Consider the following 19,210-nt stretch of genomic DNA (forward strand, 5'->3'; position numbering starts at 1 on the left):
CCAAATCCGTGATCTTCACAGCAAAAGGAAAAAGCAAAGTAGCTGCTTCAAAAACCACAATTATTCTATGTGAGTTAAATTTCCTACTTCAGATCACAGTACTACACACTAGTGACTAACGGCCAGGTCTGATTTCCATCCCCTTTTGTCATTTGAAAAAACACAGCACACGAATTGCCATTTCGATTTTTGCTGACGACCCTGGAGGGGGATGTGAGGAGTCCGTGGTAGACGCTGGCTCTCCTAGAACTGCTTTTGCAAAAAACACCACATGCTGTCAATACAGCCAAACAGCTTTATAACTGCAGCTTTTGAAAGAGTGTGGAAAGTAAAAACACAAAATATGTAACACATCTAAGATTAGCAACATTTTCACTTTGTGACATTTGACAAAATACATTTTTGCTTTGTAGTTCAGGAAAATTCTATGCAGACAAAACAGTGGAAGCTGCGGGAAGGGTGGCCGTTCAGCTTTTGGCGAAAACATCAATTTTTCAAATACACCGCTATGGTAACTAACACCGAAGGGCTCATAAAATTTTGTCACTATCTGTAGGACAACATTTTACTCTCCCATTTGCTATGGATGTGACCCCTAGTCCGGTCAATGGGAGGTACCAGGATTCAGAACTCTGCAATGTTTCATGAGAAAAAGTAATGGAAATGGGCCATGCCATGGGCCACAGAAGCACATTTCTCAGCAACTTCAGGTTCCTGTGACTTTCACAGATCTGGAGCAAAGACCTCTGAGGAACTTCACCTTCAACACATCTGATAGTTACTATTCCACACCTTTGGGGGGAAGGACTAAGAAATCACAGCAAAAATGGCGAAAAGGAAAAACAAGCACATTAAAAGATTTTTATAACATTTGAAATTCACAGATTTGCCAGAAGTTTGGCAAGTGTAGAGTACTATCTAAAACCAATTATAGATGGTCCCCAACTCACGGCAGTTCCACTGTCTTCTGACTTTACGATGGTATGAAGGTGATAGGCATTCAGTAGAACTGTACTAGAAACTCTGAATTTGGATCTTCTCTGGGGCTAGCCATATGTGGGAGGACTCTCTGATGACGTTTGGGCATGGGCAGCTGCAGCCCCCCTCTGCCACACCATCGCAGGGGTGAACAACCAATACACCAGTAACCATTCTGTTGTTCACTTTCAGTACGGTATTCAATCACATGAGACTTTCAACACTTCCATTGTAAACTAGACTCTGTGTTGGATGATTTTGCCCAAATGTAGGCTAAGGCTAACGGAAGTAGTCTGAGCACATTGAAGTTACCCTAGGCTAAGCTATGGTGTTCGACAGGTTAGGCGTATTAAGTGTTTTTTTCGAGTTATAATATTTTCAACTTACGATGGGTTTATGGGGACATAACCCTCTCATAAGTCAAGGAAGATCTGTACCCCATTTGAATATTCCACCTTCGCTTATCAGTTGCGATGTGGAGAATTTTTGTCAAGGAAAATAGTTGCGATAAATCCAGAACTTTTTAATCCAAAGAGAACCCGGTTTTAGTCATCTGACTTAATAACCCCTCTCAAAGTCAACTGAAAGAAAAATGTAGGGACCATGGCAAAGGATAACACCTGCAGCTGGAGATAAAAATAATAAAAAGGGAGAAAAATTTCTCCTCTTTAAACAGAACTGTGTCAATTCCTATTCATCTCTTACAAAAAGGCCAATAAAATTTTTGTGGGCGTACATCTGAGTTTTATGAGACTTTCTGCACCGGTAAATGAAGTTTGCATTGAAATCCATAGAGTGAGCTTCCCTTTGGCTTAAAGGATTTTAATGTAAACCAGTAAGACTGCACGAGCAATGTTGTAAAAACTGTAAATTAACTTTATGATGCGGCAGTCTGGTGCAGCTGGGAAGTACACCCTTTCGGTGGCATAATTTGAAGTCCTGTTTAAAGCATGACCGTTAGACTTAAATGCTTTTGAGGACTGACAGATGTGTCCTTAAGTGGGATATCTTGTGAAAATTCTAAGTAACCTACCAGGTATCACAGCCCACTTTTAATTTCTTGGCTCGTTTTGCACTGGGACAATAACACTTCTGCGGTAAGCACTTGCACTGATCAGGGACTCTGTTTCTAGAGGGGCGGCGTTTGTGTTGTGACAGGAAAATGTTAAAATAGAACAAGGGTTTAGGTCACAGTGAGTAACCACAAGTTCCAGTGTCAGTTAAGTCTATCTGGTCTGCATTTTCCACTCCTCCCTGACACACCCCCAGCTGTGTCTGTGAATCTCATGAACGTGGGTTCTCTTTGGAATTCTATTGTAAAATACCATACAATCCTGCCATGTGACAGCCACAGAATTTCATACATTTCTGTAGAAATCCTATGCAGAATTCTAACAGAAATAAGAGAAAGGAAAAGAGGGAGCAGAATGGACTGACAGATGGATTTGAACCTTAGGAAGAAGTCAGAGGTGAATCATGCTCATTCGCATCCTTAGTTACTCAATATGGTATGATGATCATGAGCATTTATAAAAACCCAGGCCAAGAAAAGAAAAAAAAAAAAAAGTCCATAGGAGGAAATTCTAGACATTGAGGAATTGATGATAATCTCTTTTCTTAAAATAATTTAGATTCTAGGGAAAACATTAAAATTTTTCATTTAATATATAAAAATATCAGGTCTAAAAAGAATCTGTTTGAATGCATGGAATATAGAAAGCAATTATAAGGCCAATTAGAAGGAAAGGCGGGGGGGGGGGCGGAGGGGGAGGCAGGATGATTTTTAAATCCCTATTAACATCTCCAAGATGGAAACTAACAAAAGTTCTCTCTAATGTGTTTTCTGCAAGTTATTATCCAACAGTCAATGCAGATTCTTTCTGTATACCACCATGCCAATCAACTCTCTAGTTCATTTTGGGTGACTGACCATCTACTTCAACTTCTTGCTCCTTCAGAAATGATAGCAAGGGTGTCAGATGATTTACACTCTCATGCCCTTCTCTCTGTTGCTCCCCCGAAGGAATAAACAAGTAGAGGACATTAGTAAAAGGGCGTTTTCCTTATCTAGACATGGTATTTTGAAAATATGCTCAGCAGTTCTAAGAGGATTTGCTCGTTCTGTATAAGATGCCTTTGGTTCCTGAGAAAAGAAAGATGCTTTTGGATTTCATGTAGCAAAGCCTTTCATCCAATACAGGGGACTGTATATACCACGTTAGTTAGAGAACATGGCTAACACATTTAAGAGTTCTTAATGCCTTACCCATGGTATCATAAATTCCACCTATCTCTAGTTCTTTTTTACTTCGGTGGGGATTTACATTTTTTCTTCCTACATGGGACTTATAAAAACGTTTTTTTTTTTTTTTTAAATGACCATATCCCACTGCCAAGTAGTCCCTAATTTCCCTATTTTTATTCTAATGAAGCCAACTTCTAAGTAGCTGATCAGCCCCGTGGTTGATCTAGGTCCTTGACCTTGCTTGTCCTGATTGTGGACAGCTAATTAAAACATCAACCGGAGCAGAAACAGATCTGTTCATCTTTAGTCTACCAGGACACCTTATCAAAATGATTTAATAGTATAAAAGATGGAGTCATGTTAAGATGGGGTGGGGGGTCACGAATTATCTGTGGACTTCAGTTTTCCACAATACCATTACTTCTTTTTTTCAAAAAAGAATCCGAAAGCAATAGTCCTGTGTTAATGGTCTTGTAGAAAAAGCCTGCTTGATAAGGCTGAGCAACCAGATGTTGAAACTTCCTGAACAATGCATGTGGTTTCTGGGACATTGTGGTCGACATATTCCTCAGGTCTACTGACCCCTATCATTTAGACCAAAGACTATCTGCTGATTTTCGGAGAGGCAAAGGAGGAGGCCCTATAGCCCTATGGGGAGATATTGTGATAACAGACTAGAAAGTTTCAAGAACCTGGATTGAAAAGTGTAGCAGAACCCCTCAGCCCCTTATATCAATGTTGGGCAACTGAGTCAACACCTTCATCCTCCATCCCAGAGTGACAGCTTCTCAAAGGCGTGTGGCATCTGTAGTTCATGTATTTCCTTGGGCTCGATTTGACCTCCCCTCCAAATCCATGTAATATGCCGTGTTCTAACAGCACTCTGCAATTTGAGCGGCTTAGCTGGGAAGAGAGACAGCTCTGCTTCGTTGACTTAGAAGACATAAGTTTCCATATTGAGCAGTTTAGTTATGCTCCTTGAAACCGCTCCTATGTAATGGGTAAGGAAGGGGGGGGGGGAAATGTGGGTAGATTTGTCTCTGGGAGAAAATGAAGGTGGTCATGGCAAGAACTAGTTTGTGGTCTATCTTACCTTCTGGTCTTGTTTCCACTAAGTGGCTAGGATAAATGGGGAACTGGTGCTGGTGTGATGTACTCAGATTCTAAATTCTAAATGCCCTCCTCGACGTTATTGAAGTCCTACAAATAAATGGGTTGGCAACCCCGTTTCACTTCTAAAAGCCAACGTTACAATGATTGCTGACATCACAGATGCCAGTTGGTAGAGAACCCTGACAATCTGGTACCAGAATCAGCTGGCCCTTTGGGGCACGTCATTAAAAACCTGCTTCAGAACATGCACTATTCAATCTCTACCTTCCCAGCTTTATTGTAGCTCATCTTTTCCCACAGTTCTTTTTATCTAGCTGTGCCCTCACTTTTATTCTCACCATTCCAAATCTGAGAAAGTTCATAAAGTGTTAACCCGAGTGTGGATTCAGACGAGACAGTAGAGCCCTCTTATATTTAAGAGAGCTTGTACTTCTCCCTATTAACATATTACACCTATATAAAATGCAGTTTCTTCAACCAGGGATTCTCACTGAGTGTAAATGAAGGCTGAATTCCCCAAGTGCCACTGGGCCGAAAGCTGCCTCTTTCCCATTTAAAGCAAATGTCCCGAAGCTGGCCGTCACTGTCTCATGAACGATAGTGGACTAGAGTCCATTTTGCCTGCTGTAGTTGAAGTCGGCTTCATCGAGTTGGGATTCTGTAATGTTTGAGAGTTTCGTGTGTGTCCGCCCAATCTCTTCAAGGGCACAGGCCAGGGAGTCAAGATCACCATCGTGCTGATGACGAGCTTCCCACAGGTTCAAAATGACAGCGGATGGACTACTTTGTGTAGCAAAATAAGATAAATTCCTAGACAGATTTGAAGAAACAAAAAGAATAACAAAAAATGAAAATAGAAATAAAGGAACAAATAAAAATCACTATAAGGGAATTAAAAATGAATTGCAATGGATATTACTACAATAGGAATAGGAGGCTCCACTATGGCAGGTCTGGAGGCACTGAACCTGAAAGCTCAACTGTGGAATGTTGCCAATGACCTTCTTATCTCCCAGGTCCTCACCTCCCTGGAGGGTGTGGGTGTGTGTGTGTGTGCATCCGTGCGTGTGTGCGTGTGTGTGTGTGTTTCCCTCTTGACCACCTATTGAAAAAGTTCTTTCATTAACTTACACAATGACATAACTCATTCCTATTTTCCAAAATATCTGACCCCTTTATCTCTCCCTTGGTAAACAGAGGACTGTCAAGGTTTTATCTTTGATTTCTTCTTTCCTTCTGAGGTGAGCTCATATACTAAGTGGAGTAGTTATCGACTCCAAGCAGATAGTGTTTAAATTGGCACCTCCAATCTTACAGGTTAGTGTCAGCTAGTTACAGATCTCCAAATGACCTTGAGAGTGCCTGGATTAGCTATCTCTCCACCTCCTCAAACTCAATGCATCAGAAATTGGTATCCTCTCCATGCCTCCGAATTGGGCCCCTTTTAAACTATAACAGGTATCCTAGTAATTACAAATGTCCTTCTAATCTCTCACACCGGGACATTTATTTTTGACTCTTCCCTTTATATTGTTTTCTTTTTGACATACACATCAGCTCACATTTCCTCTACATTCATTCTATGTATATGTAATTGATGCTCTATCATTTTTTGCCTGAATCACAGCAAAATCCTTGTAGATCTTTATGCCTGTAAAGTTTCTAATATATCCTGCATTCTATTTTTTCAATGATCAGGTATTACTCTCCTTGTTTTCGATGCCTTCCTCTGTCTGGCCCCACCTAGGTATGGCAATATCTATTTTTATTCAATCTTCCTTTGCCCTCTGAGCCATTAATGCTGACTTAGGTAATACTTTGCTTCTTGCTTTTATTCAATCGATTCTCTCCATTTGGAATACCCACTTCGTGTCTTTACTCTCTGTTTATCAAAATCTTACACCCCTGCAATGCCTGGTTCACTTCTCTACTCTGCTCAAAATGCTTTATTTCTTCTCTGAATTCTGTCACTGTGCTTAAATTTTCATATGAACAAAGTGCTGATATATTTCATGTGAGTTTTGACTACCCAGCATGATTACGGACACCTGAAGAGAGAGGATCATAGATGATAATCTTTTGATTCTGTAACAGTCCTTATCCTAATACGATGACAGGTGTTTACTCAATATCCATTGTCTGAGTAATTGATTGCTATGAGCTTTTTCCAAGTGACATGAGATCTCCAGTGAAAACAAATGGTAACCTTTTGGACAATGACTTTGCTATGGTGAAGACTAAGACAACACAAAAGATTAAAGGTCACAGTTTTTCATAGGCACTTTTACAGCACAGATAGAAATGTCACCTCTGGAGAAATTTTGATAAGTTGAACAGATTTTCAAGAGTCAACCACGAATTGCCCGTTTTGAGGATGGCACAATTTTCTATCACCACATTCAGCATATAATCACAAAGTGGACTTGTAGCTAAGAGCACTTGGAAGAGAAGACCAGCTTTTAAGGGCACATTACCATTTACAAGCACCACACACACATCCAGTAATTCCGAGTGAATAAAGGGCTACTCAAAGATCTTAAGGGACTGCTTAAAGCTAGTTGGTTGCCATGTGGCATTATTTTATTGGGGTGCTATATATACTTTCTACTACATCTGAATCCTTAATTGAGAAAGGGAGAAGGCCAGCTTAAAACTATTCTCTCTGGTTTCTTCTTAAATATAGTTATTTCTGCACTAATAGAAATGGCAAACCAAACCCTGCGTGGGTAGTTGAAGGGATCCCAGTTCCTCTTGTTTAAGAACTCTGTTTTGAATACTGTCCCTTCTACCTGGTCATGGGCCACTGTTTGCAGAGAAAGCTGCTATATCTCCAGGTCTGTAAGTAAATTGGTACACCCCTCCCAACATTCAGGCAGAACACGAACTGGAGGACTAGCGGAGAAGAAGGCAAACTGAGAGACTAGGTGTGAGTGAACTCTTGGGCGGGCTTGTGTGACAAACTCTTCCCATGTCCTTTTTGAGACTGATGACCATGAACATACATTTGTTTCTGGAACGGGTAAATTTCTCTCCAATGTTGTTTCAAAAAAAAGAGAAAGAACAGCAAGAACAACAACAAAAGGACAGATTTTTTATCATTCTATTGAGGGCTTATTTATAGTTTGTAGTTTCCCTTGAAAAACAATGGACCAGTGTCCTGTGGGACAGACTAGAATCTTGTGATCCTATCACCCCCAAATTAAGCCTTATTCGATACCAGGGGTTGACCAATGTTTCTGTAAAGACCAGATGGTAAATCTTTTTGACTTTAGGGGCCACACATGGTCCCTAAAGCAGCTACCCGACTTTGCTATGGTGGTGTGAAAGCAGCCACAGAAGATACATATGAATGAGCATGGCTGTGTTGCAATAAAACTTTTTCGAGAGACCCTAAAGTGTGAATGTCCTGCAGTTTTCACATATCACACAATATTCCTCTTCTTTTGATTTAAAAAAATTTTTTTTCCTGACCATTTCAAAATCCTGAAACCATTGTAGCTCCTGGGCTATAGGCAAGCAGGTGGTGGGCCAAATTTGGCCGTTAGGCCATAGTGCTGATCCCTGTCCTATGTTTTACACCATAAGCTAGATTTCCAGTAGCTCTTTGAGAGAAGATTGGACTGAAGTTTTTGTTTTGTGCTGCATTTGAAAATAAGCATCCAGAGTGCCAAAGTCATTGAAACCACAAGTCACACATCCTGCCTCAAGCACTTTGAGAGCTTTGTGCTCAGTAAATGTTCAGGGACCTTTGACATTTTAAGACCTGACAGGAAGACCCGGCTATAAAAATGCAATAGTGAAATTTTGGGAGAGGCATGCAGAATGTGTTTTGGAGGTTGGGATAAATCTTTGTCCTAACACAATATTAAAAATGTCCATGAATCTGTGGTGGGGGTGGGAGTGGGAAGGTGTTCTCCCTGCCTAGAGGACAAGGGGCAGAGCTGGAGAAGGACTCCTGCCGGCCATTTGGTTCTCACATGTCCTGATTTGTAGGGTAGGCACCCGGGGCTACAGGAAGCCGAGTGGTCAAAAGTGGCAGAAATACAACTTTCACTTGGCACAGGTCTCTGAACATATTATAACAAGTGAAATGTGCTCTCCAAAGCGTGGCTCAGATTTATTCTCTATGCAAGCACATTCATCCTAACACACACAAATCTCAAATTCCACTAAATTTTAGTAGGTACATGCAGGATGGTACCAGTCTTATTAAAAATGATTCAGTTAGCTTTGTGATAAACAGACCTCCTATTAAGTTGCATTTCCCGGTCTACACCAGGAACAGTTAGTATATAAAAGACCCTAAAGTCCCAATGCAGTAGGCTGTTACTCAAAGATAGGCGGGTTATTTTAACTATTTACATATGTGCAAACGCACTGGTTTTTTGTTTGTTTGTTTGTTTTGTTTTGAAAGTTGGTATACCATGCATCTATTGGGTTTTTTCCATACTGCCCTTTTGCAATTATTCGGATCCCAGTCTGTGTGACCCATTTGTCTTCATAATGGTGGTACATTTGGACACCAGTAGGTAAATTCACACACAATTCAGGGAATAATATTAATACCAGAGAACAGAGTTCATAGTAACAGTTGGCATTAAGTAATTTTGTGAGTGTCTTTGAAACCAGAATATTTAGCAAAAGTAGTAAAGTGGTAGCCCTGAATTTAGGTGGATGCCTCAAAATAAAACAATGTTTTTACTTTCTCTTTGAAAACTGTTTACAGAAGTGAACGTTTATTATGCTGGTCTCAGATGTTTCCAGTTGTTACTTTTTTATGCTCTGAACTTTGGGTGACCTTTTGTGGTAGCCTTTTTGAATTTTGATAGACTGAGGTAATTTTGAAAAAAAATTAAAAAAAATTTTTTTTGTGGTGTCCTAAAGATGCTGCCTACTATGCAGGTGAGATTATTCTCTAAATTTTAGGAATTTACTTTAGAATCTTTCTATGTCTTCAGGTCAGTTCATTTGTCCTAAGCCTTGTAGATTCAATGACTTTATCTTTTCTGTCGTAACTCCCACCGAAAAGAGCAGAGAGAAACTATAAAAAACTCATGCTGAGACAGCCGGATAAGTTTATCCATGTAAGTTCATTGAGTAGTAATGGCTTATGAAATTCAATTTTGTTTTGTTGAGCCTATATGCCTACTATTTACCTGAGTTCCCGACTGGGGGGGGGGGCAATTAGTTTATTACCATGATTAATTTCATCTTTCTAAGACTTTGCTGTTCCCATCCCTTATCCCCAATTAGAATCCCATGCTTTATGTGGAAGCCAGGAGAGAATTGGGAGCATGAATCTATCTTAGCAATTTCATTAGCTAGACACAGGCCGACCCATAGTGATTGATGTATACAGTCAAAAACTGAATTTTTACACAGAATCCCAGTTTTCAAAACACATCTTCAAACTCATGACCATGTTAAACTAATAATGGAAATTAGGTTAAATTTGAGGATTTCTGGAAATAGTGACTCGTGCCTTCTGTTTTCTTCTTTTGGGGAAGAATTAAGGGCCCCTGCTAAAATTCTGCCCTCCAATGTCTTTATACAGTATTATACCTTGGGCTTGTTTTTTGAAAAGGAAAAGTGGCTAGGCATCCATTTGGTATGAATTTAGAGATACCACCTTTTCTTTAGTACTTGAAAGCAGCATTCAAATGTAAATGTCTTTGGGAATAGTAACCTCTAAATCTTCAATCAGTTAGCAAAAAGATAACAGTAATAGAGGGAGGTGAGGGTCTGAGGCTCAATCTTAGCCCTGGGGAAACGCACTGAAGGGCAAACTGTACTGATGCTGGAGTTGGCCTGGTTCGGTGTCCTTCTATCTGTGTGTGGCCCTTTCATTCTGAACTGCAGATGACAAACTTTCAGTTTCTCAGAATCCTGCTACCATGGGGCCGATCTACCTATCTGCAAGCTGTAAGCTCTTCTTGTGAATGGATTTCCTACTGAAATATAGTTGGGGACCACAACAGAGCTGCTGCCGCTTAATGTCTTTAGCACAGAAGACATCTCATACCAGGTGCATGCCGTGAATGCATTCAGAATTTAGGATTTCACCCAACACCTTTTTAAGCAGAAGGGGGCAAATGCACCTGTAACAAGAGGGCACCAAATAGGTTTATATTCTACAAACTTGCCATTTACATCTAAGTCAACTGAAGGTTTTTAGCTTTTAAAAAGCCTATTTTAAAAGTATTGGGGTGCCTGGATGGCTCAGTCGGTTAAATGCCCAACTCTTGGTTTCGGCTCAGGTCATGATCTCATGGTTCATGGGTTCGGGCCCCACGTTGGGTTCTCTGCTGATGGTACGGAGCCTGCTTGGGATTCTCTCTCTCTCCCTTTCTCTCCACCCCTGCAACTCCCCCCTGCCCCGCACTCACTTGCTCACTCTCTCTCAAAAGAAATAAATAAACTTAAAAAAAAAAAAAAACCTTTAAAAATAAATCTATCTTTTTTCCAAGTGGGCTTGTAGTACAAAAAGTGAAAACTAAGTTAAGCTGCCTATAATAAATTGGGAGCCATCATTACAGGAACAGCGTAGAATCCTACTGCTAGTGCCAAGGAGGGAATTGAAACACAGTCCTAATGAAAAAATATTAATAACCATGCTATCATCCTAATTGTCTCATTTAATGAAAGCCTCTTATGTGACCAAAACCAACCCTCCATATGGTTCTTTCAATGCAAATAGCAAAGCCATTCACACTGAACGGCAGTAATTGGGCACCACACAAGCATTTGTCTCATCTATCGAGCTCTCATCCCCAAACTTCAGCCTCAGTGGGTACTCAACAAACAGCAAAGCAGCTTTCAGGATAAAGCAAGTGGGTGTTTCCTTTTCCAAGAATAAGTAAAAGATGGACGCCATGATGTAACCTCTGTCTATTGCCCCCTGTGCCTTCAAAAAAAAAAGGGAAATTGTCATGGGAAACCCACGAGGACAGGATACAGGCAATTAAAACTGACAAACCAATATGCTGAGTTCCACTCTGTCTTGCCCTCAGACTGGTGCATCAATTCTTTTAGGGCCATTAATCTGACGATGAAATTCTGAAATTCCTCTTGGCGTTTCCTTCTGCCAGTTCTGTTACCTGGTTCTTGAAGGCGGAACGGCAAGGATCTTTCTTTCCTTCTTTGCCAAACATTTAAAGACCTGGAGCTCTCGGGGCCACCAGTGAGCTGCCCAACGAGATTCAGGCCAGTTGCAGACCCTGGTTTTGATTCTCCAGTTTCATTCCTGACAGGATGAAATTGTCTATGACAGTGTGTCATGTTTGGCAGTGAAAGGCCATGAAAACGACCAAATCAAATTTCTAGTTTTCTTTACATTGGGATATATCAAGGAAAAATGGGTCTCATTTAAACTGATTTTCCGCACTCGATAACCCTGAGCCATTTTAAGCATCCTGAGGGTGAAGGAGAATGACCACCATTTGTTTCGAGAGGAAAGACCACTGCGCTAATGCCGGATGAGGGAAGAGTGAAATATTTACACTTCTCTCTTTATGGTAATACTCAATATGTGTTTCAATGACGCCTCACAAATCATTGAAAAGAAACAGTTAATCCCTAAAGGATACTCTAATGAATTGGGTTAAAATTCTTTGTAGAATTTAATTTTCTCAAATGATGAAAACATCATCTTCAGGCATACTGATGCTGCCAAGCTTTTTCAGTGCTGTTTGAGACCGCTCTTATGAACTGGATTATTGAGGCTATAAAGGGGCCTTGGCATGGTCATCTTTTCTGAAAACTCTATTAGCAGAAAGGAGGAGAGCCTATTCCTTCAGGGCACCAGCACAAACTCGCCACTTGCCTAAGAAGGAATGCAGTGCCCTTATCACCAACCCCTGGGGCTACAGGGAGCATGGCTTTGGTTCTCTGGGAGGGACCTGAGAAGTTTCTTTTCCATATTGCCTTTAGGATGAACACCTGCCACTTATAAACCATATACAGCTTGTTCATGGCTACACTGGTCCCAGGTTGTCTGCTTCAGCTTCATATTAGTGGGCATCTTCATGAGTCATTGACCTCCGTGGAATGAAGCCCAAACATCCACCACTTTGCTTGTGTTCGGTCCTTCTGGCTTCACTGTAAGGGCTCTTCACATTTCAGACCCTGCAGAAGTCTCCTGGGCCAGAATCAGAAAAATCTGATTTGGCTCACCATCTCTTGCCTCCAAGGACCTGTGTAATGCTATCCCCCTATATATTCACTTTCCTTGGAAGAGTCCTACAGGTGATTTTTTGGAAATGACAGCCTCACATCCATTTATTTTCATTATTTTTAAATTTTTTTGAGAGAGCGAGCATGTGTACAAGGGAGGGGCAGAGGGACACAGAGAATCTCAGGCTCCATGCTCAGCGCAGAACCCGATGCTGGGCTCGATCTCATGACCATGAGACCATAACCTGAGTGGGTCTCAAGAGGTGGGTACTTAACCGACCGAGCCACCCAGGCGCCCCTCACATCCATTTTTATTACTCAAAGGTCAAGATGTGTTTGCTAGCCTCTAGCCTGCAGAACTAAGAAAGCTGAGTTTGGTTTCATCAAGGTAAATCCCAAACCACAGGAATGAGAACATCTAGTCTCAGTGGTCACTGCGTGGCCATCCTCAGTGGCCTGCCTGTGAAGCAGGCATCCCGTATGGATTTTATTCTCTTCTCCCCTCACCCCAAGTGACAGCTGGCACTGTGACTGTTCCACTTGTAGTGAATTCTCAACAGTTATTCCAAGATAGATTAGGAAGCTGCTTTGCGACCTTCGTCTGTCCTTTTTCACTGCCCTCTGGCCACTTCACTGTTCCTGTGCATCCAATTAAATGGGTGGACAGAGGAATAAAAGGAGATGACCTCAATATGAGAAGATTCTGTTTCTCATTAGATGTCCTGGTGGAAAAACTAGTTATATAACACTGCTTATCAGCCATGAGGTTTGAGGAATTTCATTTGCTCACAATTGCTACACCGTCACCCATGAATGTTAACATTCCAGATGAACTATTCTAACCTCTGCATGAGAAATATGTTTTAGTTGACCCTTGAAAAATGTGGGGAGTTAGTCGCCCCCCCCACAGTCGAAAATCCAGTATAACTTTTGACTCCCCTAAAACTCAACTACCAATAGCCTACTGTAGACGAGAAGCCTTACTGATAACATATAAACAGTGAGTTAACACATACTTCGAATGTTAACGTTCATTAGACTATTCTTATAATGAAGTCAGCTAGAGAAAAGAAAACGTTATTAAGAAAATCCTAAGGAAGAGAAAATACATTCATAGCACTAGACTGTATTTACTGAAAAAAATCCTATATAAGCAGGCCTGCACAGTTCAAGGGTTCAACTGTGTTGTTCAAGATTCAGCTGTGTACTACTATGAAAAACCGTTAATAAGGTGTAATTATGTGCTTCTCTCCATCTTGGCACCCTTTCTTCCATCTCGCCTGCCTCCCCTCCGCTCACACTCTCGTGTCTCCTGCACTTTATCCAGCATCTGTTCCCATAGCAACATGGTCAAGCTGGCTATGTTTTCACAAGAGTTTCTGGAATATGAAAATCATGAGGCCTTAAAGACAAATGATCTAATGGTAGAATTTCAGCTACTGCGGCAGAGCTGAGGGAAAAGACAGGAATCCTCCCTCACATCAGCCGTGCAAACTGTCTTCCTTTGAGACCCATTCTTATTCCTGTCAAGTCTGTTCATTAGGAAGGAAGTTTTTGAGGTCAAGTATAGTTAGTATCCGATGAAGAAGTTCATGTCCTTCATTCAAGGAAGGATTACTGAGTTTCCCCTAAGTAGACAGTATGGTCTTGGTGGGTTTAACTGTAACTTATAAAAAAAAAAAAAAAGTGTCGTTACAGGGGTATCTGGGTGGCTCAGTCGGTGGAGCATCTGATTTCGGTTCAGGTCATGATGTCATGGTTCGTGGGTTTGAGCCCCACGCGGAGCCTGCTTCGGATTCTCTGTCTCCCTCTCCCTCTCTCTCTGCCCCTCCCCCACTCGTGCATGCTCTTGCTCACTGTCTAATATTTTTAAAAAATTTTTAAAAAGCATTGTGACAATACAAAGTGCTACCGAAGTTTAGACACAGGAGGATACTTCTGGCTGAAGCAGCTAGTTTCCGATACTAATCTGTTCGGCATCTGTTCAGCGATTCTGCCCACCGTCTACTTCCTTTCCTGTGACCAATTCTCCATTTTGCCGTGCTACCCACCTAGCCATCCCAGGGGGCCAAGAGCCCTGAAGCACAGGGTTACTGCAGCTGAACGTAGAGAACAAATGTGCCACCTCAGCTTTGAAATGCAGCGAGTATGGACCCTGAGTAATCGTCAAAGTTTGCTCACAGAATCTGTAATTGCAACTTTTATCTCTGACATTCTTTGCTCGGCGGTGTGGCTTATTTAGCGTGATCCGTATGCCAGGCAAGTCGCAAGGCCACCTGTGTTGCTGCCTCATAGCACACACTACTGACATTTCTCCCATTCTCGGCGACTGCTAAGCCTTTCACTTTATATTCCCAGTCTTCCCCCCCACCCCCCATTCAGATCAAAGTAGAAACTTGTTTGGCAAAAAGGCAGATTATCATCAGTGACATTTGCATTTTAGCAAAAGGAGGGTACAAGAGCATTTTCACTGGCAATAAAATAAAAGCGAATGTCTCCCTCCCCTCCCTTTGAAAACTTTTCTTTCATGATTTGAGGGCGACTGCTTTGCTAGCTTTTCGATACTTCTGGAAGCTGAAAGGAGGGGGAGAGTCAGGTAAAGAGTGCTGTCACAAGATCAAGGATGGTGAATTCTCTAACAGAAAGTCTGTGCACTATGGGACAGCTCTCAGTAATACTGGCACATATTGACAATGTCAGATTTTTGTGTTTTAACACACATTAATGATCAGTTCCATGCTATATTGTTTGCAACCCTAAGAGAGGCCAGTGACTTGGGATTATGCAGCAGGAAGTTGTGACAAATGACATCTGAAAATCCCGTTCCTCTCTGTCACGTAGATTTCTTCCCATGTAGGAGAAGCTATATTTTTTGGTATAATAATGAAAACCTAAAAGGAACTTGACAATTTCTGCAAAGTGAGAATGAGCTAATAACATGGTACAAGGTGATTTTCAGTAGTCTTTTCTTTATTCTGCTTCTGTGAATATGTTGGTGGCCTTTCTGCTGGAACCAACCAGTCTGCAGAAAAAGATTCTATGCTGTGTCTGCCCCCTCTCGCTCCCCTCAAACTTGGTTGCTGAGCTGACTGAGCTGAGAAGCCTCATCTCCAGGTGTCGCTCTGACTGAAGCGACAGGATCCTATAGAAGTTTTACTAAATGAGAGCAGATTTACTTAAATAAGAGGTGAGCAAACTCCGTTAGGTTGCCTGTTTTTATAAATGAAGTTTGTTAGACAAATCGGCATAGCTGTGTTGCACGTATTTTCTCTGGCTGATTCTCACTGCAGAAGCAGAGCCAAACGGTGCTGAGTAATTACAACAGACCCTATATGGCCTAAACTATTTGCTCTCTGGTTCTTTAACAGAATAAAATTTTGCTGATTCTCAATTTAAACCATTCTCATTCCATAGTTAGACCAATTTTTGGAAGGTTAAGCTTGAGAGTAAAGAGGTAGGCAGGACATGCCATTCACTGAAGTTGAATATATTCACCAAAGAAGATGTAAAGATAGTAAATTATATCGACCCATGCCATCCTAATTTGCTATTAGTGAAAACTGCAAAAAGTGACACTGATTGAAAACCAACCTTTTCTGGTCACCGTGTTAGAAACTTTCCATAAAGTAGGCTATTTGTATTCCTTATGTCAAGGAAATTTATTATTTTTTAATGTTTATTTATTTTTGAGAGAGAGAGCAAGACAGAGTGTGAGCGGGGGAGGGTCAGGGAGAGGCAGACACAGAATCCGGAGCAGGCTCCAGGCTCCAAGCGGTCAGCACAGAGCCCGACGCGGGACTCGAACTCACGGACCGCGAGATCATGACCTGAGCTGAAGTTGGACGCCCAACTGACTGAGCCACCCAGGTACCCCTATGTCAAGGAAATTTAGGCTTTCCTGGAGAAGGGCTCTTAGGGCATACCCAAAGCAAGGAAACAGGCACACCCGGTGTTCACACTGGATGATCCTGGACACCGGAGGGGCAGTGCCCCTGTGCGGCCACTTCCTGCTCATTAGAGCCCAGACACAAAAGGTTGTTTACCTCAGTCTCCCATTTTGAAATGCATTTTCCCTACTGTGGAAGGGCCCAGACTGATGACTTTGGGGCACTCCCTGTACCTCTCGTAGGTATCCTATAAATGGAGAATAACATGAAATGGAACATGTGCATATTCAGCAAACGAATGACAGCATCATAGATATTTTGTGGCAGTTATTTTCATGTAACTGGTGAATTAAAAGTCATCAATTCTCGGGGTGCCTGGGTGGATCAGTCGGCTAAGCATCCGACTCTTGATTTCAGCTCAGCTAGTGATCTCATGGTTCATGAGTTCGAGCCCTGCATCGGGCTCTGTGCTGACAGCGCGGAGCCTGCTTGGGATTCTCTGTCTCCCTCTCTCTCTGCCTCTCCCCTCTTCGTGCTCGCTCTCCTTTTCTCCATATAAAAAATACAAACTTTAAAATTATATATATCAAAATTAAGAAAGTAAAAATCATCAACTCTTATGTTCAGAATGGGTTAGGGAATTGATATAGTTCCAACTGTATGATCTGCATTTGCAGAAAAAGGAACAGGGCTGCTAAGCGGTGTGCTTTGGCAGATTGGTACAGGTTATAGAACCAGGGATACCCTGCAGGTCCAAGGCCCATGTCCCCCCCTTTTTTTCTTTGTGAACCAAATTCTGTTCTCTGGGCTGGTTTTTCATTCTTGTCCCTGTGTTGATCAGAAAGTGAGCTTGACATAGTCATGGTGTGCATGGGTTATAAGTGCGACATCTCCTCCTTTGTCAAAATTGCTGGGAAATATTCAACCTAATTTTTTTCTTCCCTGTACACTCATACGTTTCTGTATTCTTTCATTTTCAATATACGCCTTTCAAGAATGTATCTATTCTTTCCGGGCTTGCCTGTCTCTGCAAATTCCGTTTTCTTTTAGCAGCAATGCCTCCTCTCTTGATTTTCCTCTCTCAGCCTGACTGCTTTCTAGTTGGGTCCTCCCTTCTTGGATTCTGGATCCCTTTTAAACTGGGGAGTGGCACTCTATCATTTCTTGGCAGACACCTACCTCCCTTTCAGAGAAGAAAGTCAGGTAGCATGGCTGTGAAAATAAAGAACAAACCATGGAAATGACAGAGCAAGCCAAACAGTAAGAAAGGAAGGCTTTGTCTCAAAAGAAAAAAAAAAAAAGTACCAGAGAAAAAGAGAAAGAAGATGGTTCTGGCAAAACTTGGTCTGTTTTCTATTCATTCTGGGGCCGGAGGGGCGGTGGGGGGAGAGAGGAGTGATTGGGGAGAGAGAGAGAGGTATTGCCCTCTCCCTGTTGGTTATCTTTCAAGCTGAGCCAAAGCTGCCCGCCCATCAGTGCTCGTAGGAATGGCATCACTCTTGCTCTTTCTCTTCGCAACTAATAAAGCCCTGCTCTCTACTGCTCTGCTCTGTCACCCACAAGGTTAGCACAGAGTCGAGGGTCTGGTGAAGCAGCAGGCCACATTCACATGCCTGGGCAACCTGCTTCTTTTAAGTCCTCTGCCTTCCAATCTGGGAGCTATCATCCTCAAACGTTTAATACTGAGGCACCCGCTTTTCAGGCTGGCATGTCCCCGTTAAGGGTTACGTACGTAACGCTTAAGGTGACCTGATGATGGGAGGTGTGAGAAGCTTTCTTTGTTTCTAGACCACTGGTTCAAGACTGTGCTGGGATCTCCCACAAGCACCAAGAAGACAGAGTCTGTACCCCATGTGGGTGGCCCAGTTAGCCAACCTAAAGACGGGACGAGGACCAAAGTTAAGACTTTTCTATTGTATCCCTCAAGGCAGAGTGGGTGGAAGGAAAATGCCACACAGTGTCCTGTTCTTGTTCTTTCCCCACATACGAAGGCAGGCCTCACATGAAATACGACCAGAGGAATCTACAAAGATATCAGGGCCTGGAAACCGCATGGATACACCCAACCCACTTTGTTTTTCAAAACTCTCAGTGACATCCTCTTTCAGAAGTTGCCCCCGATTACCTGTTGATGCTGTTTTTCTGTGCTAACATCTGCCAGTCCTTGCCTTTGGCATTAGGGGTATCGAATGTAGCACAAATCCGCTGTCTGATGGAGTAGGGAATTTTGAAGGCTTTGGGGCCAGTCTGTGCAGGGAAAGTGCTGTCCTCTTGTGCAAAGAAAGTGATGGTTTCTCTTTCGCTCTACAAACAAAGAAAGCATGGTCAGGTCTGAATGGAAGCATGACTGATCGACACCGTTATTTTTTTATGAAAATCTATTAACACCATGCACAAAACGCTTGCCTATAGTGATGGGCTCTATAAAATACACTGACACGTTCCCCTTTCTTCTAAAACTGTAAATAACTTCTCTAGTAGCCTGGTGAATCACGTACTGGAGATTTACAATGTGGCTTCCAATCAGGGGAGTCATAATCATCAGCGTTCTACATCCAAAGAGATGTCAGGTGACAGCAGAATTAAACCTTTTTTCTTTTCTTTTTTTCCTTTGTCTCTCAGAGATATATCTAGAATCAGTAGGAAGAAGCCCCCAAGTGACAGATTTTAGTTCAGTGTAAGGAATGACTCTTTGACAGAGCTGACCTAAGATGAACGGGCTAACCAAAGGAGCTAGCTGGGCAGGTACCTGTCACGAAAGCTACAAAGGGGAACTGATTGTATATTGATCATCTCAAAGTTTGTGTTGCCCCGT

The 19,210-nt window shown here is 42.0% G+C and overlaps 1 protein-coding gene across 8 annotated transcripts in view; it reads right to left on the bottom strand.

Moving 5' to 3' along the window:
- Positions 1-1,234: 1,234 nt before the first annotated feature.
- UNC5D (unc-5 netrin receptor D) overlaps positions 1,235-19,210 on the bottom strand; it is a 543,854-nt gene continuing 525,878 nt past the window's right edge. For 7 of the 8 annotated variants that reach the window (XM_027070311.2, XM_027070293.2, XM_053216628.1 and 4 more), the window contains 2 exons: positions 18,521-18,699; positions 1,235-5,146 (listed from right to left, as the gene is read on the bottom strand). In XM_027070311.2, the coding sequence (XP_026926112.1) occupies positions 4,942-5,146; positions 18,521-18,699 (384 nt within the window). In that variant the 3' untranslated portion in view covers positions 1,235-4,941. Of the gene's footprint in view, positions 5,147-10,727; positions 11,241-18,520; positions 18,700-19,210 lie in introns of those variants that run through there. The other variant, XM_053216629.1, reaches the window with a different exon arrangement.

Source organism: Acinonyx jubatus, chromosome B1, assembly GCF_027475565.1.
Source record: "Acinonyx jubatus isolate Ajub_Pintada_27869175 chromosome B1, VMU_Ajub_asm_v1.0, whole genome shotgun sequence".
NCBI classification, from domain to species: domain Eukaryota; kingdom Metazoa; phylum Chordata; class Mammalia; order Carnivora; family Felidae; genus Acinonyx; species Acinonyx jubatus.